The sequence below is a fragment of the Hylobates moloch genome, unplaced genomic scaffold (assembly GCF_009828535.3).
Source record: "Hylobates moloch isolate HMO894 unplaced genomic scaffold, HMol_V3 SCAFFOLD_4, whole genome shotgun sequence".
In the NCBI taxonomy this organism is placed as follows: Eukaryota; Metazoa; Chordata; class Mammalia; order Primates; family Hylobatidae; genus Hylobates; species Hylobates moloch.
The window spans coordinates 31,844,317-31,869,854 of NW_026652279.1; the positions used below are offsets into that span (position 1 = coordinate 31,844,317).

A 25,538-nucleotide genomic window follows, 5' to 3' on the forward strand; every position below is an offset into this window, starting at 1 on the left:
ACCAGCAGCGTCAGCATCACCTGGGAAATTGTGAGAAATGAAAATTACCCTGCCCCAGCCAAGACCTGCTGAATGGAAACTCAGGCGGAATGGAGGGTGGGCAGCAATCGGTTTTCCTAAGCCTGGCAGGTAATTTGGATGCACACTCAAATTGCAGAACCACTGTTACACAGAAGTGAGCAGTAAGCTGCAGAGGTAGCTGCACCAGCTCCTGCAGGGACATGGTCACCAGGCCAAGGAGTTTAACTTGGTGCTGAGGGCAGGAGGGGCCACGAAGAGTTTGGAGGATAGGTGAAAAAAATGGGGAGCCCTTGCTTGTCTTCCCTCCCCCAGGGGCGTATGTTTGTACACTTGTAACTCTCGCCCAGATAGAACATTTCCATCATCCTAGAAAATTCCTGTCATACCCTCCCAAAGGTTACCACTGTTTTGCTCTCTGTCACATGAGATTGGTTTAGCTTGTTCTTGGATGGAATGGAATCATAAATTATGTACTGTTACGTGTCTGGCTGCTTTAGCGCAACAGTCTGTGAGATTTAGCCAGCTGTTCATGGGTATCAGTGTTCTTTGGTAGGGATAGCCCATAGTCGGGTTGTCTGTGCTCCTGTGCGTGAACACGTGGATGGCTTCCAGTTTGGGCTGTTAGAAAGCTGCTGTGAACGTCACCATAAACACCTGAAGTCATTTCTCCTTGGTATTTACCCAGGAGAGGAATTGTGGGGTCACAGGATAAGCATAGACGTAGCTTTACTAGAAACTGCCAGATAGGTTAATGAAGAGGTTAAAACAATATATTTCCCCTCCAGTGTATGAGACCAGTGTTTGTTCCACACTCTTGCCAACATGTTGGTATTGTCGGCCTCTGTACTCGTGGCCATTCTGCCGATTGTGTAGTGGTGTCTCCCTGTGGCTTAATTTGCATTTCCCTGATGATTAATAAAATTGAATCCTTTGTTCTGTTTATTAGCCATTTGGGAATGCTTTTGAATGTTTCTTTTGCTTTTTTTTTTTTTAAAATTGAGATATCTTATTCGTATTGCTCTTAGAAGCTCTTTAAGTATTCTGGACACAAGTCCACCTTCAGATCTGGGGATTGTGCATATTCTCTCAATCTGTGACTTCCTTACCCAGTTTTTTTTTTAACAGCTTCATTGAGATATAAATCTCATATTGTATATTTCAGCCCTTCAAAGTGTAAAATTTCATGGTTTTCAGTATATTCTCAGCGTTACACGATCATTGCACACACGGCCACACACTCCACCTGAACTGTACTCCACCCCTCAGCTCCTCTTCCGCCTCAGGACCTTTGCACCTGCCATCCCTTCTGCCTGGGATGCTTACCTCTTGTCTCGACATAGGCACTGCCTCCTTGGAAGGCTTTCCCTCAGCCAAGCCAGGTCTCCCTTCTCTGGTTTGCTGGGTCCTATGCTTTTCCCCATCACAACATAGGCCCCTGTGTTGAAATAATCTTTTTACTCATGGCTTTGGAACAATTACCCAGACTGCAAACTCTCTGAGGGCAGAAGTGCATCTCTCCATGCTCCCACTGTTTCCTCCGGGCTTGGTGCAAAGCAGGCACTCCGAATATTTGCTGAATGAATACAGGAATGAGGATGGGTGCCTCCTACCCACTTCCTCCCTCTCAGATGGCTGCCAGGACCCCCAGGTGTGATGATAGGCCCAAGTTGATGAGTTGATGAGACAGCAGAACCCTTTCAGGGAGTGATGGATGGTGAGGCTGGCACTCAGCACTTCCAGCCAATGCATGAGTTTTAAGAACGGATGTTTGTGGCAATTCTGATTACACTCTAGTTTTTGAAATGAGTCATGTTGGTGATGGCCATCCTTTCAGGAAAGGCTCTGATAACTTCTGTACAAGGACATTCAGTTTCTCTTAATGGCTTAGCCATGTGGCCTCCTCATAGGAACACATATACCTTTATCCCAGAGAGTCCATTCATTAGTTTAAGACTCAGCCCCTCGAGGGTTTCTGACATTCACGTTGGGGCTAGCGGTTTCCCAAGACCTTGAATTGTGCTGGACTGGGGCTGGCCAGTCTCGGGCAGGAACCAGCTCATCCTCCCTCCTTGAGACTGCAAGCCAGGGTGGGCCACCCTCCATGTGCCCTCCCCATAGTTCCGGGCAGAGCAGGCTATCAGCAGGAGGTCAGCACAGGACAGGATGAGGTGTTCAGGAAGCACAGACCTTTTTAAACTCCACATCTGCTCTCCTTGTCTGATGGTGCAGGCACATGCCTCTGGGCAGATGTTGGAGGCACAGTGCGAGGGGGTCTCTCAGTCTCTACATCTCACCCTGGAGCCCTTATTCCTTCTCCCTTCATGCCCCCTCCCTCCTTCCCTCCTTCTCTTCCTCCCATTCTCCCCTTCTCTCTCTCTCTCTTTCTCTTTCTTTCTCCCTCTCTCTCATATCTGTTCACTGGATCTGTTTCCTTGTTTTTCTTTTTCTCTCTGTCCCCGTTTCCCTCTCTCTGTCCCATCCCACCTGCCTGTCCTCTTTTCTACCCCTCACTGTTCCCCTGCAGGGAGGAGTAGAAAAGCCTCTGGCTTTCACTTGGGGAGAGAAGGCCAGAACGGCTTCCTGGAGGAAGGGCTGGCCATCCTCTCTCTCAGGCACTTTCTACTTTTCAATCCTTATATACAAAAGACCTTTATTTATTTTATTTATTTTTTGTTTTTTTGAGACAGGGTCTAGCTCTATCACGCAGGCTGGAGTGCAGTGGCACTATCACAACTCACTGCAGTCTCGACCTCCCAGATTCAAGTGATCCTCCCACCTCAGCATCCCGAGTAGCTGGAACTATAGGCGTGCACCACCATGCCTGGAGAATTTTTATATTTTTTGCAGAGTCTCGCCATGTTGCCCAGGCTGGTCTCCATCCAACTCTTCAGCTCAAGCGATCCTCCCGTGTCGGCCTTTGAAGGCGCTGGGATTACAGATGTGAACCACTGCATCTGGCCTAAAGAAGATCTTCCCAGCAGTAGAAACTATCCAGCAGGCCAGGCGCGGTGGCTCATGCCTGTAATCCCAGCACTTTGGGAAGCCGAGGCGGGCAGATCACCTGAGGTCAGGAGTTTGAGACCAGCCTGGCCAACATGGTGAAACCCTGTCTCTACTAAAAATGCAAAAATTTAGCCAGGCGTGGCAGCAGGTGCCTGTAATCTCAGGTATTCAGAAGGCTGAGGCAGGAGAATCACTTGGACCCGGGAGGCAGAGGTTGCAGTGAGCCGAGATCGTGCCATTGCACTCTAGACTGGGCAACAAGAGCAAAAATCCATCTCAAAAAAAAAAAGAAAAGAAAGAAAACTGACCAGCAGTGGGGTGAAATGTCTTGCCCCATAGTGAGCTCCCCATCAGGGAGACAATCCAACAAGGTAGAGGAATCATCTTTCCTGAGTGTTGAGGGTGATTTGAACCTCTCCATTTGGGCAAGAGTGCATGATCTCTGACCCTAGGATTTTCCCAATATGCATTGCTCCACAGCTCAAGGTGGTTTCAGGATTCCCCGCCCGCACCCCAGCCGTGTACTTAAAACTGTAGAGCTAGGCCTCATGCAAGAGCAAATATATTTGAAGATAAAATAGTTTTCTTGTGAGAAAGAAAGCTTATATTCTTTATAAATTTTTATTCTTTAATTTATTAAAAAATGCATCATAGGTGTACATAGTTTCAGGGTATGTGATCATTTAATATGTTTATATAATTTGTAAAGAGCGAATCAGTGTACTTGGAATATGTGTCACCTTAAATATTTGTCTTTATGCTGAAAACATTCAAATTATTCTCTTCTAGTTATTTTATTTATTTATTTATTTATTATTTATTTTTTAGAGGCAGAGTCTGACTCTGTCACCCAGGTTGGAGTGCAGTGAAATGACCATAGCTCACTGCAGCCTGGAACTGCTGGGATCAAGCAATCTTTCTGCTTCAGCAAATACCTGGAACTACAGTGATGCACCAACAAGCCCAGCCAACCTTTTAAATTTTTTGTAAAGATGGAGTCTCACTATATTGCCCAGGCTAGTTTTGAACTCCTGACTTCAAGTAGCCCTCCGGCCTTGGCTTCCCAAAGTGCTGGCATTATAGGTGTGAGCCACCATGCCTGGCCTCTTCTAGCTATTTCAAAATGTACAATCCATTATTGTAAACTATAGTTGCTGTACTGATTTATCTAATATTCGGTCTTATTTCTTTTTCTTTCTTTTCTTTCTTTTTTTTTTTTTTTGAGACAGAGTCTCTGTTGCCCAAGCTGGAGTACAATGGTGGTGCAATCTCAGCTTATTGCAACCTCTGCCTCCCAGGTTCAAGCGATTCTCCTGCCTCAGCCTCTCGAGTAGCTGGGATTACAGGCACCGGCCATCACACCTGGCTAATTTTTGTATTTTTAGTAGAGACAGGGTTTCACCATGTTGGCCTGGTTGGTCTCGAACTCCTGACCTCAGGTGATCTACCTGCCTCTGCCTCCCAAAGTGCTGGGATTACAGGTGTGAACCACCGTGGCTGGCCTTATTTCTTTTATCAAAACGTACATCTGTAGCCATTAATCATCCTGTCTTCATTGCCACCCCCTTCCCACCTCTGGTAACCACCAGCCTACTTACTATCTTCATGAGATCCACTTTTTTAGCTACCACATGTGAGTGGGAACATGCAATATTTGTCTTTCTGTGCTTGGTTTATTTCACTTAACATAATGACTTCCAGTTCCATCTGTGTTGCTGCAGATGACAAGATTTCATCCTTTTTATGACTGAATACTATTCCATTGTGTATATATGCCACATTTTCTTTATCCATTCATCTGTTGAGGTGTACTTAGGTTGAATCCATACTTTAGTTATTGTGAATAGTGCTGCGAAAAACAAGGGGGTGCAGCTATCTTTTTGATATATTTAGTTTTCTTTCTTTTAAATATCTAATCAGTAGTGAAATTGCTAGAGCACTTGTTAGTTCTTTTTTTTTTTTTTTTTTATCTTTTTTTGAGACAGGGTCTCACTCTGTCACCCAGGCTGGAGTGCAGTGACACAGTCATGGCTCACTGCAGGATTGACCTCCTGGGCTCAAGTGATCCTCCTGCCTCAGCTTCCTTAGTAGCTGAGACCACAGGCGCAGGTCCAGCTAATTTTTTTTTTTTTTTTTTTAAGATATGAGATCTTGCTATGTTGCCCACACTGGTCTTGAACTCTTGGCCTCAAGTGATCTTCCCAGTAGTTCTATTTTTAGTGTTTTAGGAACCTTCATACTGTTCTCCATAGTGGCTGTACTATTTTACATTCTCGCTGACAAGGGTTCCCTTTTCTCTGCATCTTTGCCAACATCTGTTATTGCCTGTCTTTTTGATAAAAGCCATTTTAACAGGGGTGAGATGATGCCTTGTGGTAGTTTTGATTTGCATTTCTCTGATGATTGGATGTTGAGCTTTTTTCATATACCTATTGACTATTTGTATGTTTTCTTTAGAGAAATATCTGTTTAGATCTTTTGCCCATTTTTAAATCGGATTATTTGGGCTTTTTTTGCTATTTGAGTTGTGTGAGCTCCTTATATATTTTGGTTGTTAATCCTTTGTCAGATGAATAGGTTGTACGTATTTTCTCTCATTCTGTGGGTTGTCTCTTTGTTGATTGTTTCCTTTGCTGTGCAGAAACCTTTTAGATTGATGTAGTCCCATTTGTCTATTTTCACTTTGGTTGCCTGTACTTTTGAGGTCTTGTGCAGAAAATCTTCCCCTAGTCCAATGTTCTAGGGTATTTCCCCAATGTTTTCTTCTAGTTGCTTCATAGTTGGAGGTCTTAGATTTAAGTCTTTAATCCATTTTGATTTGGCTTTTGTGTATAGTGATAGATAGAGGTCTAGTTTCATTCTTCTGCATATAGTTATTCAGTTTTCCCAGCACCATTTATGGAAGAGACTGTCGTTTCCCCAGTGTATGTTCTTGGCACCTTTGTCAAAGATTAGTTGGCTGTGATTGTGTGGATTTATATCTGGGTTCACAGACAACAAGATCTGTTTTTTGTTTTGTTTTTTGTTTATTTGTTTGTTTGTTGAGACAGGGTCTTACTCTGTCACCCAGGCTGGAGTGCAGTGGTGCAATCAGTTTACTGCAGGCTTGACCTCCCAAGCTCAAGTGATCCTCCCAGTCTCCCAATTAGCTGGGACCACAGGCACCTGCCACCCTATCCAGCTAATTTTTGTATTTTTCATAGAGGTGGGGTTTTGCCATGTTGCCTAGGCTGATCTCAAACTCGTAGGTGCAAGTGATCCCTCATCCTTGGCCCTAAGTGCTGATATTAAAGTGCTGATGTAAAAGCCGACAAAATCTTATACTCAGAAAAAGCTAAAGACTTCACCAAGAAACTAATAGAACTGATAAACAAATTGAGCAAAGTTGCAGAATACAAAGTCAGCATACAAAAATCAGTAGCATTTCCATATACCCAAAGTGAACAATCTAAAAAAGAAATCAAGAAAGCAATCCCATTTATCATAGCTACAAAGAATATAAAATACCTAGGAATCAGTTTAACCAAAGAAGTGAGAGATCTATACAAGGAAAACCATAAAACACTGATGAAAGAAATTGAAGAGGACACAGACAAAAATGAGAAGATGTTCCATGCTCATGGATTAGAAGAACTAATATTGCTAAAATGACAGTACTACCCAAGGCAATTTATAAATCCAATACAATCCCTATCAAAATACCAATGACGTTCTTCACAAAAATAGAAAAAAAGTCTTAAGCTTTATATGGAACCACAAAAGACCTCCAACAGCCAAAGCAATCCCGAACAAAAAGAACAAAGCTGGAAGCATCACACTACCTGACTTCAAAATTTACTACGAAGTTTTAGTCACCAAATCAGCATAGTACTTGCATTAAAAATAGGATACATGGAACAGACTAGAGAACCCCGATGTAACTTTTTTTTTTTTTTGAGATGGAGTTTTGTTCTTGTTGCCCAGGCTGAAGTACAGTGGCGCGATCTCGGCTCACTGCACCCTCTGCCTCCTGGGTTCAAGCAATTCTCGTGCCTCAGCCTCCTGAGTAGCTGGGATTACAGGCGCGCACCACCACACCCAGCTAATTTTTGTATTTTTAGTAGAGACAGGGTTTCTCCATGTTGGTCAGGCTCGTCTTGAACTCCTGACCTCAGGTGATCTGCCCGCCTCAGCCTCCCAAAGTGCTGGGATTATAGGCGTGAGCCACCGTGCCCAGCTCCCATATATAATTTTTATATTTATTAAATTGAGTTTAGTTTTAGAAGTACATTGATCATGATAGATTTTAGAAAGTAGAAACAAAAAGATTAACAGTCATTCCTAATTCTGTACTTGTGACACAGCCACTCTGCATGTTGTCCTGTTTTCTTTGAGGTTTCTCCTTTGCTCACTTTTTACACAGTATATAAGGGTGTGGAAACAGCTCTGCACCCCTTCTTGATTGCTGAACACTATGATGTGAATATTTCTACATAGCCACCACCTTTATCATTTTTAGTGACTGCTTAATATACCATAGGGTGGATGCCTATAATTTCCTTAGACTTCGTTTTGAAACTACATAGCACATGAACCTCTTCAAAGATGGATAATGAGAAAGCAAAACCCTCTGCTTCATTATAGAAGGAATTACCCAATCTCTCCCCTATCTTGTAAAAGAAGAGTGTTCACCAAGTGACCACAACGAGAGGAGAGTGAGTGTGTGTTGAGCCCTGCTCTGTGCCAGGCGTTGGGTTGGGTGCTCTTTGGTTGTCAGCTCAGGCAGCCCTATCGTCGCCAGGTGCATGTGGTCATCTCTGCTTTGTAGGTGAGACTGTTGGGTCTGGAGACACTCACTGGCTTAAGGCCTCACTGCTGTCTTCACAGATGCCAGGGCTCCAAAGCGCCAGGGGAAATCTGCCAAGGAGGACTTGTGCTCAGTCCTATCAACCTGTGGGTAACAGGCCTTTTGGTGTTTCAGGATTTCCACGGAGCTGTCATGAGGGCCTTGGATGACATGGACCATGAAGGCAGAGACACATTGGCCCGGGAGGAGCTGAGGCAGGGCCTGAGTGAACTCCCAGCCATCCACGACCTTCATCAAGGCATCCTGGAGGAGCTGGAGGAAAGGCTGTCAAATTGGTGAGCAGTCCCTAGACCCCGAGGCTCCACTTTTGTTGCATTGGGGGAATGGAGACGGATAAAAACACCACCATATGAAATGGTATCTCCATTTGATGGACGGGAAAGCCGAACTCAGAAGTGTTAAGTCATTTGCTCAAAGTAAAACAACTGTGCAAGGGTTGAGCTGGGATCTGCACCCAGGGATATGACTCCAGGCCCCCGCTTCTAATCCTGTGTTGGTTACAAGGCTGAGTTCTCACTGTCCTATCCCCATCCCTGGCTGCAGGGAGAGCCAGCAGAAGGTAGCTGACGTCTTCCTGGCCCGGGAGCAGGGGTTTGATCACCACGCCACTCACATCCTGCAGTTCGACAGGTACCTAGGTCTGCTCAGTGAGAATTGCCTCCACTCTCCCCGGCTGGCAGCTGCTGTCCGTGAATTTGAGGTGGGTCCCTTGGTCCTCTGAGACCCTGCTGTAAGGATGCAGGGGTTGAGGTGGGCGAAGGGCTTAATGCAAATCAGTGGGACATCTCGGTAGGTCTGGGCTGGGGAGCAGACAGGGAAGACCTGGCCAGAGGGATGAGAGGATGACCCATCAGGAAGGAGAACCCAGAATCCGGAACATCCACTGTTGGGCAGCAGATGACAGTGCAGTGAGTGCCACTCACAGTAAGGGTCTCGTGTAGTTTTCTTGTCTCAGCTGAAAAGCATCAACCAAGCCAGAGCCCCAGCCATGGAGTGTTCAAGGAAATTCCCAACACTAGCCACAAACTGGGGATCCAGTTTTCCTGGGCAGAAAAAGGGGGAGCTTTCCTCCATTGCTAACATTAAGAGCAGAGCAGGGACTAGGAGAGGCTTGATACTGAGTGTAGCACCAACTGGGAGCATGATGGAGTGAGCAGTTACAGCAGGCCGGGCTAATCCAGGAGGGCTTCCCGCAGGAGGAGAACCTGGTTTTGGAGATGAGGGAGAAGTTCAGCTGGCCCGGGAAGAGGTGTGGATGGGACAGTGTATGTGGGCTGCTGTGAGCATGGTGCCCTCAGGAAGGGTTTCTGATAAGGTTTTTCCTCTCCTGTCTTGAGAGCAGCAGAGTGTACAAGGAGGCAGCCAGACTGCGAAGCATCGGCTGCTGCGGGTGGTCCAACGCCTCTTCCAGTACCAAGTGCTCCTTACAGGTGGGCCCCACAGGAGGTCAATGGGGACTGAGGCAGCGGGGCAGGGAAGGCCCCTGAGGAGGGGTGGAGGGGACTGTGGCGACCTCGCCTCTCACCATGGCAGGCAGGTGTTGGGGAAGGGTGGCCTCTGCCTTTACCTTTCCCTCCAGTTGAGCTTTGAGCCCCCTGAACCACCTCCTGCCACCTTAGAAAGCTCCCTCCAGTGGCCACCCCCCATCCTAAAACACAAAAACCCAACGACACCCCTCCCCAGCTTGCACTTCCTCCCTACCTCAGCCGGCCATCTCCTCATTTCACTGAAGCCACGCCTGTCATCAAAGTCCTCCTCGTGGCCATATGAGTGGACATTTTCAGCCTTGGACCTGCTGGACCCACGACCACTTCCTGCTTCTCGAGTCCTTTCTTCCCGGGGTTTCTGTGGTATACTCTCTCCCACTTCCCTCCCATCTCTCTGTCCCTTCTCTGTCTGTGCTGGTGGCCTCCCATCTCCACTGCCCCATAAACGTCAGAGCTTCTCAGGGCTCAGTCCTGGGTCCCCTTCCCTTCCCTCTTTATGCCCTTTCTCCTATCTCTGCCTGCTGGAAACACCCACTCCTCTGTTCTGAGCTCCAGACCCATTTATTCAACTGCCTCCCAAATGGACAAAGACGCCTGCCCTGGGCAACTGATGTCCTAATGCGAGAGACGGACAGTACATATGTAGGCATGGATATGTAATTCCAGGTAGCAACTGGGGCTCCTCAAAAATACATTAGGGCCAAGGACTAGAGAATTCATTCATCTAATCCAAGAACTATTTATTGAGCACCTACTATATACCAGGTCCCATGCTGGATACTGGAGATGCAGCAGTAAATTGAACAGCAAACTCAGTGACACTGTAGAGCTTACACCCTAGACAAGCAAATAAGAAAGCCAAAAGATAGTGTCTGTTAAGAACTCTTAAGAAAAATAAAGCAAGTTAAGGAGACAGAGGGAACAGGGCTGCTGTGTTAGCGATCAGGGAAGACCTCTCTGAGGAGGCGGCATTGGACGGAGATCTCAGTAAAGCGAGGACATGAGCCATATGAAGATCTGAAGAGAGTGCCAGGCAGAGGGAACAGCAAGTACAAAGGCCCTGGGGTGGGAACAAGCTTGGCACATTCCAGAAAGCTATCATGGCCAGAATAGAATGAGCAGATGGAAGAGCAGTCACTGGGGAGGGGCTGGAGGATGTGGAGCCTGGAGAGTATGAATGCATTACACAACACACTCGGCTGTGCTGATTGCCACGCCTGTCGCCCCCAGTGGGCTGTGATGGATTCACCTTGTTGGATCTGTCTCCAAGGCATGGCCCAGTGCCAGGCAGGTGCTCAGTGGGTATCTGTTGGATAAGTGAGGGACAAGCAGCTGTGGCAGCAATGCTGACAGTGGTCCTGGGGGCCTGGTTTCATGCTAACATGGTATTGTGATGCGGCCAGCAGGGGAAAGAGGGTAGATGCCTCATTCTAATCGAACTTCCGACTCTGGCAAGAGAGGGGGTGGCCACAGTTGTGGGCAGGAGGGGCTGACCTCGCCAGTAGCTGACTCCTGGCTCTTGTCCTGCCAACAGACTATTTAAACAACCTTTGTCCGGACTCTGCCGAGTACAGCAACACACAGGGTGAGTCCAGCGTGAACGCGGAGGGAGGTACTCAAGCCTGCTCTGCCTCCTTGTGCCAAAGCCTGGACCCTGCCCCGATTCCAAGGCCCAGGACATAGTCCCCTCCCCACCAGCTGGGTGGGTTCTGCATATGACACGTCTGGGACTTCTGTGAGAGCCCCTAGCTCTTCTGAGATGAGTCCTCTGTCACCTAAGCTGTGGGGACATCCTAGGATGGGAGGACATCCCGTCAGAGGGGATGGGGGGGGTCACCAGAATTTGGTGATAGGAGGGGTGGTGCCGGGTCTGAAAAGCTCACCACAGTCTCCCTGTTTCCTTCCAATTCGATGTGGCTGTCCCTGTGTATCACCTGCCAGGGTGGTCCCTATTATAACATATTCAGTTTACAGCCAGGGAAACTGAGGCATGCATGACAGTGGTCAAATCACTGTCAAGGTCACTTAGGCAGTAGTGGCCAAGCTGGGCTTGAGGCCTGTGACCTAACACTACAGTGGGGAAAATTGATGCCCCTCTTGCAATGGCCCAACTCCTGCTCTGTGTCCCTCCCCAGGTGCACTGAGCCTCATCTCCAAAGTCACAGACCGTGCCAACGACAGCATGGAGCAAGGGGTGAGTGCGGCCCGGTGGCCCCCTTCCTCAGACACGGGTTCCAGGCACCTCCCCACCAGCTCCGGTCAGCCTTCTGATGCCCCACTCCTAGGGGCTGCAGGCAACCATCTCTCTTGTGGGACTCTGCAGAGAGCCATGGGTTCTGGCTCTGACTCTTTTTTTTTTTTTTTTGAGACGGAGTCTCGCTCTGTCACCCAGGCTGGAGTGCGGTGGCACGATCTCGGCTCACTGCAAGCTCCACCTCCCGGGTTCACGCCATTCTCCTGCCTCAGCCTCTACGAGTAGCTGGGACTACAGGCGCCCGCCACCACGCCCGGCTAATTTTTTTGTATTTTTAGTAGAGACAGGGTTTCACCGTGGTCTCGATCTCCTGACCTCGTGATCCGCCCGCCTCGGCCTCCCAAAGTGCTGGGATTACAAGCGTGAGCCACCGCGCCCGGCCGGCTCTGACTCTTGATGTGTGACCTCAGGTACTGTGTGCCCCTCTCTGCGCCTCCGGTTCACTGCTCAAACAATGAGAGGGGCTGCAGACTTGTGGAGACCTGATAAGCAATGCCCCGACTGTGGTCTGAGGTCACCCGCATCAGCACCTGGGGTGCTTTGTAAACTCCTAGTTCCTGGGCACACCTTAGATCTTCCCAGTCAGAGCTCCTGCATGTAGGATCTAGAGAGCTGCATTTTTAACAAGCACCCTGAGTAAATGTTAGGACTACAAAAGTTTGAGAATCACTAGTCCACTAGAATACGTGGCTCTAAACACAGATTTGATTCTGACTGTATGTGACTGTGTCTGCTAGAGGGCAGAGTTGATCCTGCATCCCAGCTCCATTCAGGTGGTCACCAGGGTTACTTGCATCCACATGCTCACTGTCCTGCTAAGCTGTAGGCATGCTAGCGCTCTGTGTTGAGAATGGTTCCAAGCCTGAGTCCTAGGTCACTGGAAAAGAGTTCAGTGACCAGGTAGTCACATCTTCTGCAGGCACAGAAGGGAGATGATAGCCATGTGTGCCGAGGAGGTGCTATGCTTTGCTGTGGCAGAGACACAGGGCATGTGTACAGTGAGTCATCCACAGGCAGAAGAGGAAGGGAAATTGCATTTATTGGACACCTGCTATGTGTCAGACCTTGTGCTATGTTGGGGAGTGGAGATACAAGCCCTTGCGGAAACCTCCGCTTAGTGGAGTAATTAAATATATGGATGCAAATGACCATGATAGATGTCGTGGGAGAGAATGCCACAGGGTTCAGAGAAGGGAGGTGGCCCTTCCAGCCGAGGTTGCCAGAAGAGATGATACGGGCCAGGTGTGGTGGCTCACGCCTGTAATCCCAGCACTTTGGGAGGCCGAGGCAGGTGGATCACTTGAGGTCAGGAGTTCAAGACCAGCCTGGCCAACATGGTGAAACCCTGTCTCTATTAAAAATACAAAACTTAGCCAGATGTGGTGGCACGCACCTTTAGGCCCAGCTATTCGGGAGGCTGAGGCTAGAGAATCGCTTGAACCTGAGAGGCGGAGGTTGCAGTGACCCGAGACCATGGCACTACACTCCAGCCTGGGCGACAGAATGAGATTCCATCTTAAAAGAAAAAAAAAAAAAGATGACTGGAAGTGTCCCCATAGGGAGGATTTGCACACATGCCAGGAAGGCAGAGAGAGAAAAGGGGTGATAGGAAGAGGGGCTGGCCTGGGCAAAGACATGGAGGTTGGACGGTACATCCTGGAGTTCAGAGAGCCACCTGCTAGGTGGCTAGGAGATGGGGACAGGATGGCAAGGTAGGATCAGAGTCCAGGGAGAGAGGCCGGGCTGGCTGGTGAAGGGTAGACTGAGAGTGGAGGCTGAATCAGCTGAGTATGAATACACAGGCCGGTTTCCGGGCCGTTTTCCGTGTGGGTCAGACATGCCCTTTTAATCTGGTCCTCTCCTCTCACTCTGCTCTGCGCTGACCTCCCTGCCCCTCCTCATTTTGGCATCCTGTACATACAGTGAGAGTCCCTCAACACAGCCAAAAAGTAGAGGTGCTTTGGGGTCCAGCACCCTGTCGAGGAATAGCAGCAGATGGGCTGGGTTCTCCACATTTCCGTTTAGCTGGGGCTGCCTCTGCTTCCAGAGAGAAAAACTAGGTCAGGCAGGGATACGTCTTCCCTCCTACGGGGAGCTTGCACACGCAGCCCCACCCGGAGGAGGAACCGGAGCAGCCGCTGGCCAGACACCCTCCTGGCTTTCTCCAAGGCTGAAGTTGGACGCTGTGCTGGGAAGCAGGGGCCAGCTGTGGACAGCTGCACCAGGCCTGTTCTGGACCAGAGGCCCCTAGCCCATGCCTGCTTGGATTGGGGAGGAACTCTGCCTGGGACATTTACTCTTTTGCAGTTTGGAGGTATTAAGCATATTCACATTGTCATGCAGCTTTCACCCCATTCATCTCCATAACTTCTCTTCCCAGACGGAAACTCTCCCCATTAAACTCTAATTCCTCATTCCAGTCTCCACCCCAGCCGCTGGTAACCATCATTCTGCTTTCTGAATAGACTTTATTTTTTAAAACAACGTTAAATTTACAGAAAAGATTGAGAAGATAGTACTGAGAGTCCCCATGTGTCCCCCACACAGTGTTCTCTGTTATGAATGTCTTTTATTAGTATGCTACATCTGTTACATCAACGCACAAATATTGATACAGGATTATTAACCGAAGACCCTAGCTCATTCAGATTCCCTTAGTTTTGCCTGGTGTCTTGTTCTAGGGTCCCATCCAGGATCCTACATGCTGTTTAGTGGCCCTGTTTCCTTAGGCTCCCCTTGACTGCAGTAGTTTCTCATTTTCCTTGCTTTTGATGAGCTTGACGGTTTTCAGGAGTAATGGTCGGGTATATGGCGGGACGCCCTTCTGGTGGAAATGTCTGGTGTTTTTCTCATGATTAGACTGGGTGTATGGCTATTTGGGAAGAGGCTCACAGAGCAAGGTACTTTTCATCCCATCTAATGAAGGGCACATACCAGCAACAGGATTTACCACTGTTGACGTTGACCTTGGTCACCTGGCTGAAGTCACCTGTGGCAGGTTTCTCCACTGTGGAGCTGCTCTGTCTCACCCCTGCCTTTTCCATGCCCTTTGGAAAAAAGTCAGTTTGTGCAGCCCATTCTTAGGAGCGGGGGATTATGCTCCCTCCCCTTGAGGGTACCGTATCTACCTAGGTTATGTGGAATTCTGCCTGGGAGATTTGTCTCTTCTCCCTCATTGGCTAGTGTATCTAGTCATTATATATAAAGAAGTCATTTATATCAGTATGGACTGTTATAATCCAACACTTCCTTATTTATTTTATTTCTCAAATTGTTTCAGCTTTGGCTATTGGGAGCGTTTTTCAGTTGGTTTCTGTGCCCTTTTCACATGGTGCCATCAGTATAGATTTCAGGGTGTGTGTGTGTGTGTGTGTGTGTGTTTTGAGAACTTCCTTACTTTCTGGCAGTGCAAGGTGCTCCAGGATCACTCACCTTGTGTATTTCCTGCCCCAGTCTTAGAATCAATCATTTCTCCATGGAGCCCTGGTTGCATTAATTGGATAATAATACTAGAAGCCAAGATACAGGCATTAGGTGCACTCACTGGTAATGTGGTATCATTTCTTTTACACCTCCTTAGCTGACAGCAAAGAAATATATGTGTATACCAGCCTTTGCATATACCCATATCTGTGGATATTTCCATACATAACCATCTGTATCTGAATATTAAACTAACCATGAGTTTTATTTTATTTTTTGTAGAGATCAAGGTCCCACTATTTTGCCCAGGCTGGTGTCAAGCAGTCCTCCTGCCTCAGCCTTCCAAACTGCTGGGATTATAGGCATGAGCCACTATGGCTGGCCTTTATTTATTTTTATTTTATTGTATTTTATGTATTTGTTTTTTACCATGAGGTTTTACCAATGTTTCCCATTCTGATCATGACCACACTAGCCTCCTCTCTTGCTTATCTGTAAATTCTCACTCCAACAGTGAGAAGCCTCGTTCCTACCACCCATTAATTTAATTGTTCAATTTACCTTAACTTGTGGAAGATATTTTTCCTGGGTGTAGAAACCTGGATGGACAGTTTTTCTTTGCTGCCACTCCACTGTCTTCTGGTGTACATCGTTTCTGGTAGAAAGTCTGCTGTGATACTGGTGAGTGTCTGTCTTTGTGTGATGTGTCCCTTTTCTCTGGCTGCCTTTAAGGTCTTCTCTTATGATTTGATTTTGGGAAGTCTGGCTGTGATGTGTCTGTGTGTGTGTTGTGGGGGATGGGGTGCTCTTTATCCAGTTGTGATTCTTGAGCTTCTTGGATCTGTGGTTTGTTGTCATTCATTAATTTTAGGAAATCCTCTTGGATGCTCTGTTCTTTTTCCCCACTCTTTGTGTTTCAGTGTGGATCATCTCCACTGATCTATCTTCAAGCTCATGGAGTCTTTCCTCAGCTGTGTTCCGTTTGCTGCTAAACCTGTCAACGGAACTCTTTGTTTCTGATACTGATCTTTTACTTTTAAAATTTCCATTGGACTCTCACGTATGGTTTCCATCTCTGCCAAAATCCTCCATCTGCTCGTGGGTGGTGTTCACCTTTCCCGTGAGGTCCTTTTACCCACCAATCAGAGCTACTTCAAGGTCTGATGGCTCGGACACCTGTGTCCCTTCTCACTCTGGTTTGATGGAATGCTTTCTCCTCTTGAAAATGAGTTGGGGTTGGGGAGTTTTTTGCTTGCGTTTTTGCGTTCCTCATAACTTGTTATTGAAGGCCAGGCATTATGTGTAGAAGCACCGTAGAGACTGAGGTAAATCGTATTTACCCCTCAAGGTGGGGCAAGCCTCTTTTTTGGTCATGGCTGTTCACGGTAGGGTACAGGGCAGTCGGGTCAGTCCAGTCGGCACCTGATCTGGGTTTGGGTTTTGCTGCCATGTCATCAACCTTCAGTGACTGCCAGGCTTCATGCTTCTCCAGTGGGGGCTGCTGTGACCTGTGGGGTAGGTCAGAGAGCTTTTCTTTCATTCCTGCTCCATATTCAGCTTTTAGCCCTGCCTGCACCACAGGAAGGCCCTCTCCCCATGCTCTTGCCCCTCTCAGAGGCAGAGGCTACTGCCCTGTGTTACTCAGTGCTGGGCTTACGGTGGGCACATGCCTCCATCTGAAGCAGGGCCTGTGAGCCAGGCTCTCACAGCATTCCTGCCCCTCCCCTGCACGGCACTGAGCTCTGTGGCCCTGTGGCTGGCCTTAGACAGGTTTCTGGTCATCCCCCAGCAAGGTACTGGTGCATAATACTGGGTCCAAGGGGTTACCGCCCCCCTCCTAGGGTGCAGCTTTTGCTCTCTTTCCCCAGAGCAGCGGATCTTTGCCTGGGCTGTGGGGGTGGGAGGTCTCCTGGCCTCCTTCTGGAACTGAAGCCTTGCATGAGAGAAGGCCTGAGGAATTGGGCAGGGCTTTGCATGTGGCCCCACCTTGCCCCTGCCTTTCTCGTGGGCATGTGGCAGAGACTTGTGGATGAGAGCTTACAAGTGAGGACAGATTCCCTCGGGTCTGCAACTCCCCATTACTCTAAACTGGCACCAGCCCACACTTGTCCTTTAAGAATTCATTAACATTTTCGCTGCTTTCTTCTTACCTTCCTTTACACCAGCCACCTCTGCCTCCTGTGTGTCACCAAAGGTGCGGCAGTTCCTGCATCTCATTCCTTTGTGGACAGGCTTGCCAGGCAGAACCCAGTTCACTTGGTTGCCTTGTGACCCCAGCTCTCCCACAGGCTGGAGCATAGTTATGATTTTGAAGGTTATCTGGCTTTTTCACACTACAATGAGAGCAGTGTTCTCTTGTACTTCCTACGTCATAAGTGGAAATGGAACCACAATTATTCATTTTTTACTACATTGGATTTTATGGCCAAAACCGTAGATAATGGAAAGGACTTTTCAGGGCAAATTCTCTACCCACAATGCTCACCTTACAACTTAAGAACCTGCCCTGTGTAAGGTTCAGGGGGCACCTGCCCACGGGGTGGGCGCTTGTTGTATCTAGGATTGTGGGGTACTGTGCAGAGGAGACAGGGGGCTGTTACTTTACATTTTGTGGCTAACCCAGTGAGGTACTGACAGGGCACACTTATTTTTCTAACCACGAGGCTCCACAGAGTCTGGATCCAGTTTCCTCCGCAGGTGCTGTGTTTTATGGGCTACAAGCCAGGAGGGCCTGAAGCCAGCCTTGGGTCTGGTGAAGTCCCCATGCTCCAGGTCTCATGAGGGACATAGGCTTAGAGAGCATAAGAGCAGTTGTCCAGAGAAACACAGGGATGCTGGACAGCACAGCGAGGCCAGGCAGCCGGCTCCACAGCACACAGAGCCATGGCGGTGGCTCCCTGCAGACCCAGGCTCGGGTCCCAGTCCTGCCTCGTACAGGAGGTTGGATTTGGGGCAGGCCTTTCCGGGCTTCATTTTTGTCTGAAACAGAAGCAATGCCATGCCTTACAGAGGAGATAAGACGCCTGGAAGGGGCCCTGACCATCTCCCCCTCACCCCATTCCCACCCACAGGAAAACCTGCAGAAGCTGGTCCACATTGAGCACAGCGTCCGGGGCCAAGGGGATCTCCTCCAGCCAGGAAGGGTGAGTGCCGCCACCATGGGCAGGGGCAGAGGGTGGCTGGGCGAGGCTCCGATAAGCCCCATTGTTCACTGGGCTGGCCCCAGACAGGCCTGGCTGCAGGTGCTGTCTACCCATGGAGGGCAGGCAGGCGGGTGGGCGTAGGCTCACTGGATTCTCCTGGCCACAGCCCTCGGCTGCCTTCCCTGGGGTTCTCCACCCCATGTGTTGCCTGCAGAGCAGTTAAAGACTCAATGCCAGTTTTTTTCGTGTTGCCTGTGGCTCTCCTCACCTCCAAGAAGAGGAAGCACCAAGTATTTTCAGTGCAGAGTTGCTGGGAAAACAGAAAATGATCTCCCAAGAGCAAGCCCCTGGAAATTTTCTTAAAAATAACATTCTTGAAGAGATAAATCCACTCTCTTTAAAGCTTCCAAATGGAAAATGTAAAACTCAGCTTAAAAACAGTAAAAAATGTTCATTACCAGTTATGCTCCATAAAGGTCAAGAGACAAAGGAATGAAAGTACATGCTCAGGGGAATTTTACTCAAGATTAGCAGGTGTCTCATGGGACTGAGATTCTGTAAAGTTACATTTAGTGTTTTGGCCAGGATCATGAGTTTGGTAAATTGTTTCTTAAACATCTATTTGTATCTCCAGAATTAAGGGGGCGATAGCAGCTGTTCCCAGGTCTTCGGCTGTTTTAGTAGACCTTCAGAGGCTCTGTTCTGAATGGACTCCTCATGGGTACAAATCAAGGAGGGAGTCATGGCTTGGACCACCCAGAATCCTGAAAGACACAGTCTTGAGCACCATGATCCCAAATGTTGAAATCCCAAAAGATCAAAATCCCAAAAATATAATTCTGGAAAAAATAATTTAGAAAAATATTTAAAAGATACTTATATTTTTAAAAAGGGAATTTAGGGGGCCGGGTATGGTGGCTCACGCCTGTAATCCCAGCACTTTGGGAGGCTGAGGTGGGCGGATCACGAGGTCAGGAGTTCGAGATCAGTCTGGCCAGCATAGTGAAACCCCTTCTTTACTAAAAATACAAACAATTAGCCAGATGTGGTGGCCTGTAGTCCCAGCTACTCAGGAGGCTGAGGCAGGATAATCGCTTAAACCCAGGAGGCAGAGGCTGCAGTGAGCCAAGATCGCGCTATTGCACTCCAGCCCGGGCAACAGTGTGAGACTCCGTCTCAAAAGAATAAATAAATAAATAAAAATAATAAATAAAAAGGGAACTTATATATTTATTTGTTTATTCATTCTTTTGAGACGGAGTTTAGCTTTTGTTGCCCAGGCTGGAATGCAGTGGTGTGATCTTGGCTCACTGCAACCTCCGCCTCCCAGGTTCAAGTAATTCTCCTACCTCAGCCTCCCGAATAGCTGGGATTACAGGCATGTGCCACCAGGCCCGACTAGTTTTGTATTTTTAGTAGAGATGGGGTTTCTCCATGTTGGTCAGGCTGGTCTCAAACTCCCGACCTCAGGTGATCCGCCCGCCTCAGCCTCCCAAAGTGCTGGTATTACAGGCGTGAGCCAGTGTGCCCAGTGGGAATTTATTTAAGAAACATAAAAACATAACAATACTTCATAGGCCACTTTATACAATCAAATAGGCACTAAGAACATACATAATTTTGCAAGCATAAATGCTGCTGTATGCTAACAATAGTTCCACGGGTCAAATAGTCATGAGCACACAAACCATATTTATAAAAAAAAGGTCAAACAGGGAAATATATCAGTGTGTGTCATTATGGTTAGTAATTGTATGCACCCAGCCTTATAACTGTGGTCATCTGAAATACCATGACAAATAACCAAAGTCTTTTGATGAGCTCAGTTAAAAACTGTGATGTGTCACCACAGTATATGCAGCCACCCACAGAGCAAAGATCTCAGGAAATTTTATCTTTCACAAATGCAAATGTACAAAGAGGATATCTCCATTCATTGAAGAAGTTTGTGTTTTTAAGTACGTACACAGTGCTTACACACAAATTCAACATTGTGATAATACACTTTTCTTTTCCTTTTTTTTTTTTTTTTTGAGACAGAGTCTTGCTCTGTTGCCCAGGCTGGAGTGCAGTGGCACAATCTAGACTCACTGCAACCTCTGCCTCCTGGGTTCAAATGATTCTTCTGCCTCAGCCTCCCGAGTAGCTGGGACTACAGGCGCGCACCACCACACCCGTCTAATTTTTGTATTTTAAGTAGAGACAGAGTTTCACCATATTGGCCAGGTTAGTTTTGAACTCCTGACCTTGTGATCTAACCGCCTCGGCCTCCCAAAGCACTGGGATTACAGGCATGAGCCACCATGCCTGGTTGTGATAATGCACTTTTCATGAAGCCAAATTTGCAAAAAAAAAAAAAAAAAAACATAAAATGAATTAGAACCCTGTAAAAGTCTGTATACAATTTATACCTCCAGTATTGGAAATGATGCAGAATGTAATACAGAGCATGGTGAATTGCTTTGCCAGGTTTCCAGGTGTTCCTCAATCCAGTCAAGTTGATGCCTAAAAATTAACCATCACAAGTCCAACCCCTGTCGACTTGGCACCCGCACACATCTCCTTAAATCATACTTAATTTCCAAACAAAGATAATAACAGGGTAATAATTCCACCTAACATAATGCAGCTCTCCTGTGATTGTGATTTTCAGAATTTTGTGAGTGTTTTGTTTTTTGAGACAGGGTCTTAGTAAGTTGCCCAGGCTGGTCTTGGACTCCTGAGCTCAAGTGATTCTTTCAAGTGTGTCTGAGGCTACAGACACACACCATGGCACCCAGCGTGAGTTTTGGAATTTTTGATGTTAAGGATTTTAGACTTTTGAGATTTAGACTTTAGGGATTATGACATTCAGGGTGGTGTCTTTCAGGACTATGATCCCAGCCCTGCTCTAGCATATACAGCACCTCTCTCATGAGCAGAGATTTATCTGCTAGCTGCTCTCAGGTTCTCTGGGAGGCTTTATGATTTAAGTTTCCACTCAGGGGCCTCCCCCGCACCCTGTCTGGGATTCAGGGGGCATCAGCCTGACCACCAAGTTCTGCTTCTCTCCCCACAGGAGTTTCTGAAGGAAGGGACGCTGATGAAAGTAACAGGGAAAAACAGACGGCCCCGGCATCTATTTCTGGTAAGTGCCCGGTCCCCAAGCCCTGCTCAGGAACTGCCAAGTTCTGTGAGGTTTTCTAGGGCCCTTATTCAAGGACAAGTGGAAGAGGGTGAGAGGAGAGTAGAACAGAGCAGACATTTTGGGGTGAGGATCATTCCGGACAGCTGAGAGCTTCACCCTTGGACACCACAGCCCACCGCTCATTTGTTATTTGAATGATTTTGAGTGGAATGTTGGCGAGATGTAGTTGCCTACATCCCCACCTTAAATGTCTGTCAACCACCTTATCTAATGCTCGGAGAACTGAGGTCCAAAGTTGCCGTAGCTAGGCCTCCCAGGAGGATGGTGGCAGAAGCCCAGGAGGGAGCCAAGCGTTGTGACCCAAGTCCAGCACTTTCTCTACTGTGCAGGAGACAGGATGTAATATAACATTATTGCTTGTGGACAACTGGAGTCTTGCATACCAGGGAGTGTCCAGGCCTAGGGTGTAGCTTTATCGGCCTTAGTGGCTGTTGAGTGCCCCAGTCCTGAGACCCCCCAGTGGCCATGCCTTTTAAGCCCTCTGCTGGGCACAGTTTTTCTCTTGCTCCCGCGCTTCTGCTGTCATTCCTTGTTCCTGTCCGCTACGGCTGCCTCTCTCAGCTTCCTCATACTTCGTTAGAGCACCATGTGCAGTGGGAGAGACAGGCTGTGGTAAGAGTCTATGAACTCTCTCCGTTCCAGGCGTTGACCGAGCACCTCGTGTGTGCTGGTGCTAGAAACAAAGAAAGAAAAATCCCAGGTCTTGCCCTCAGCCTTCAGAGTCCAATGGGAGGGAGAAGCAAGCAGACAGCCCATTGTAAATGCAGAGTTATGAGCGCGATATGGAGGGATCTTGGGTGCCGTGGAAGCAAAGAGGACTAAGGAGGGCGGGGGGTAAAGAGAAGAGGAGCCACAGCCACGGCAGCACTGCCATGTATGGAGTGTCTGCTGGGTGCACACACCATGCTCAGTGTTTCATATGTTTTCTGAAGAAAATTCTACCCGAGTTCAGCCCTGGAAGAAGGATGGGAGTTTGGCAGGTGCACCAAGGAAGGGCATTTCAGGAGAGGGAAGGGCCTAAGCAAAGGATAGAGGCTTGAGGAGTGTGGTGTGTTGGAGGAGCTCTGTGAGCCTCAAGAAGTCTTTGTCTGCAGCCAGACCCTTCTGCTTGTGAGTGGGGTCTTCTCCATGCCCCAAATAGACCCTGCCCATAGAGGGGCCACTTGAGGGCTGAATTCCAGAGAGAGCTGGTGGCACTGGTGGAGAAATCCTGAGCCTGGCCAGGAAGTGTGGAGCCTGCAGTGCTGGCAGGGTATGCTGGGCCCCGATGGCTGGTGGCCTGAGGCTCTGCATGAGGCACTAGGTGACCCAAGTCCAGAGTCTCCCTCCCTCTCCTCCCTCCTAAGAGCTATTCGTTTCCTCCCATGAGAACCCCTCACTCTGGCTGGTCGGTGCTGCAGTGGATGAGATTTAGCTGCAGGCAAGAGGAGAGTGGACCCCGGGGGGGATTTTGAGAGAGATCTGAGAGCCAAGCAGTGCATGGTTTAGGTTTGGGTTCTCAGAAGGATTTCAAAGCCCCCACAGATGCTTGAGTCGTTTTCTGTAGGTCGTTTTTTTTTTTAACCTCTGCTTACACACCAGGCAGTGGGGAGCTCACTGCCTGCTGTAACATTCATTCATTCAGCAGCTTATTGTCCATCTCCTCTGCATGCCAGGAACTGTGCTGGTGTGTAGACATGGCCTTTGCCCTGCTGTGGGTCTTGGAGTCCAGTAGTGGAAGACATTTTTTATTCCATGTTAGACAAGTCTAAATTTTAAAAATTCTCGGCCAGGCATGGTGGCTCTTGCCTGTAATTGCAGCACTTTGGGAGGCCAAGGCAGGCGGGACACGAGGTCTGGAGTTCAAGACCAGCCTGGCGAACATGGTGAAACCCGTCTCTACTAAAAATACAAAAAATGAGCCAGGCGTGGTGGCGTGTGCCTGTAGTCCTAGCTACTCAGGAGGCAGAGGCAGGAGAATTGCTTGAACCCGGGAGGTAGAGGTTGCAGTGAGCTCAGATCGCACCACTACACTTCAGCCTGGAGACAGAGTGAGATTCTGTCTCAAAAAAAAAAAAAAAAAAAAAAAAATTCTCTCCATTGAGGAGAGATCCCTGAATGTAGGGGCAGGTAATGAGCCAGACAGAGCTGGTTAGATCCTGCCCCATGGGACACTTACTTCTTCTGTGACCCTTAGACAACTCACAGACATGTGCAAGCCTCAAGTCTCCCCCCAGGAAAGTGGAAAGACTGGGTGGTTTTGAGAATTAAATTCCTGGCATTTAATTATGTGCCTGGCAGGTAGAAGCCGCTTGTCTGATAGTAGTTATAACAGTTTCTCCCTTCCCGCTGACAGTTGTTCCATGGGACACAGGTCCTCCCTCTCTATCTAGAGCTACAGATCTCACAGCTCCCTGCCCCAGCACAGCCCTGCAGGGAGTTGGGTCCCCGTGAATTCCCCCTCTTCAGGACGCAAAAGGGAGGCCATACCGGATGGCAATGGGGAGGCAGACAGACCAGATGCAGACCCCAGCTCTGACAGCGACTGGTGTGAGACCCATGGGCACATCCCATTACCTCCCCGAGCCTCAGCTCCCTGATATTTAAAACAAGGGAAGCAGTGAGGCGGCAGATGGCACAGGGCGGAGCTCTGTCTTGGCCCCTCAGCCATTTGCATCTGGCCACCTCCTCTGGCCACGCCCCTCTGATCTCTGCGCCTCTCCCAGGGACCTTGAATGCCAGGAACAGACACAGCAGCCTGGCTTTCCCCAATCTGTCCTCACCCCGTCCTCTACTTCATCTGTCCCTGGTCTTGGCTCACTGGCCCTCACACATCTGAAGCTCTTTGAGAAGGGTGCCAGCTCCTGCCCTTCAAGCCAAGCTCAGATAGCACCTTCTGTGGAGGCCTAGCCACCACCCCTGCTTCCCCTCTCCCTCCTCCTCCTCTAGCCCGGCTTCTCCTCTCCCCCCCACACTCGCCCCATCTGGCATGGCCCTTTCTCAGAAGATCTCCTTCCCTCAGGGATAGGCCTGCGTCCTTCTGATTACCCCGCTGTGATTAGGCCATAAGCCCCACAGTCTGAAGCTGGGTCCTCTTGTTCCTCTGGCTCGGCGCAGCCCTTCCACTGAGCAGTGTTGATAACTCTCTAATGGAGGCATACATGGGAGGAGGGCGGACCGACAGGTGCTCAACCCAGGGAGTGCCATGGTGAACAAACACACTTAGGAAGAATTTTTCTTCCTCAAAGATGCCAGTTTCAGAAAATAATCTGAACTGCAGAACAGATTTGGGGCATCTGGGTGCCCGCGCCCAGCAGTTTTGTTAGACTGCGGAAAGTGTCCTACTAGGCCCTGACGTCCCTGAGCTGCAGGTGGGGCTGCCCCCTGGTGGCTCCTTACAGTGGAAAGCCCCCCTACCCATTCATGATGGGCTCTTCCTCCTTCCTCCAAGCTGGGGCTGTAAAGCATATACTTTGAAGCAGGCAGGAGAGCCATGGGCAAATTAGGAGGTAGCCTGGTCCTGAACCGCGAAGGAAACCTCGGGGTGCTCGTGGCAGTTGCCATGGCAGCAGGAGCTTGAGGGGCCATCACAGAGAGGCTGGGGCTGCTCTCCCGAGTGACATAGGTCAGTTCCCTGGGGCTGGGAGGGTTCATGGGCAAGGTTCATGAACCTGTGCGCAGGTTCACTGTGAGAGCAGCCCTGACATTCCCTCCCGAGCACACTGGAGGGACACTCATCAAGCCATACCCCTGGCTCCACTACCTGCTAGTTGTGACCTCAGGCATGGCCTCTGGCCTCTCTCGGCCTCAGTTTCTCCCTCTTGGAAATGAGGATGATGATCATGGTGCCTATACGTTAGGACCGTGGGAGTGCACGTTAGGACTGTAGGAGTGAAGTCAGGGGCTTGGTCCAGCGCCTGGTCCAGAATCAGTGTCAATGCACCGTAGTGCCTGTCACTCTTAGAAGGCAGGGCAAGAACAGGGCTTCACAAAGTAGAGCTGCAGGCCAAAGCCAGCCAGACACCAATTTTTGTTGATAAAGTTATGTTGGAACACAGCCACATGTATTCCATCATGGGTTGTCTGTGGCTGCTTTGCACAGCAGCGTAGTTGAGGGGTGGAAGCAGAGGCCTGAAACATTCAATACCTAGCCCCTACAGGAAAGTGCACCAACCCCCACCTATTCCAACTCTAT

General features: G+C 48.7%; 1 protein-coding gene across 2 annotated transcripts in view; it reads left to right on the forward strand.

The window, feature by feature from the left end:
• The window catches only part of LOC116466773 (FYVE, RhoGEF and PH domain-containing protein 5), a 124,731-nt gene that overhangs the window by 80,024 nt on the left and 19,169 nt on the right, over positions 1-25,538 (forward strand). For both annotated transcript variants that reach the window (XM_032149802.2, XM_058437312.1), the window contains exons 6-12: positions 7,985-8,145; positions 8,414-8,570; positions 9,213-9,300; positions 10,892-10,942; positions 11,493-11,551; positions 18,106-18,177; positions 21,236-21,304. In XM_032149802.2, the coding sequence (XP_032005693.1) occupies positions 7,985-8,145; positions 8,414-8,570; positions 9,213-9,300; positions 10,892-10,942; positions 11,493-11,551; positions 18,106-18,177; positions 21,236-21,304 (657 nt within the window). The remainder of the gene's footprint in view (positions 1-7,984; positions 8,146-8,413; positions 8,571-9,212; positions 9,301-10,891; positions 10,943-11,492; positions 11,552-18,105; positions 18,178-21,235; positions 21,305-25,538) is intronic.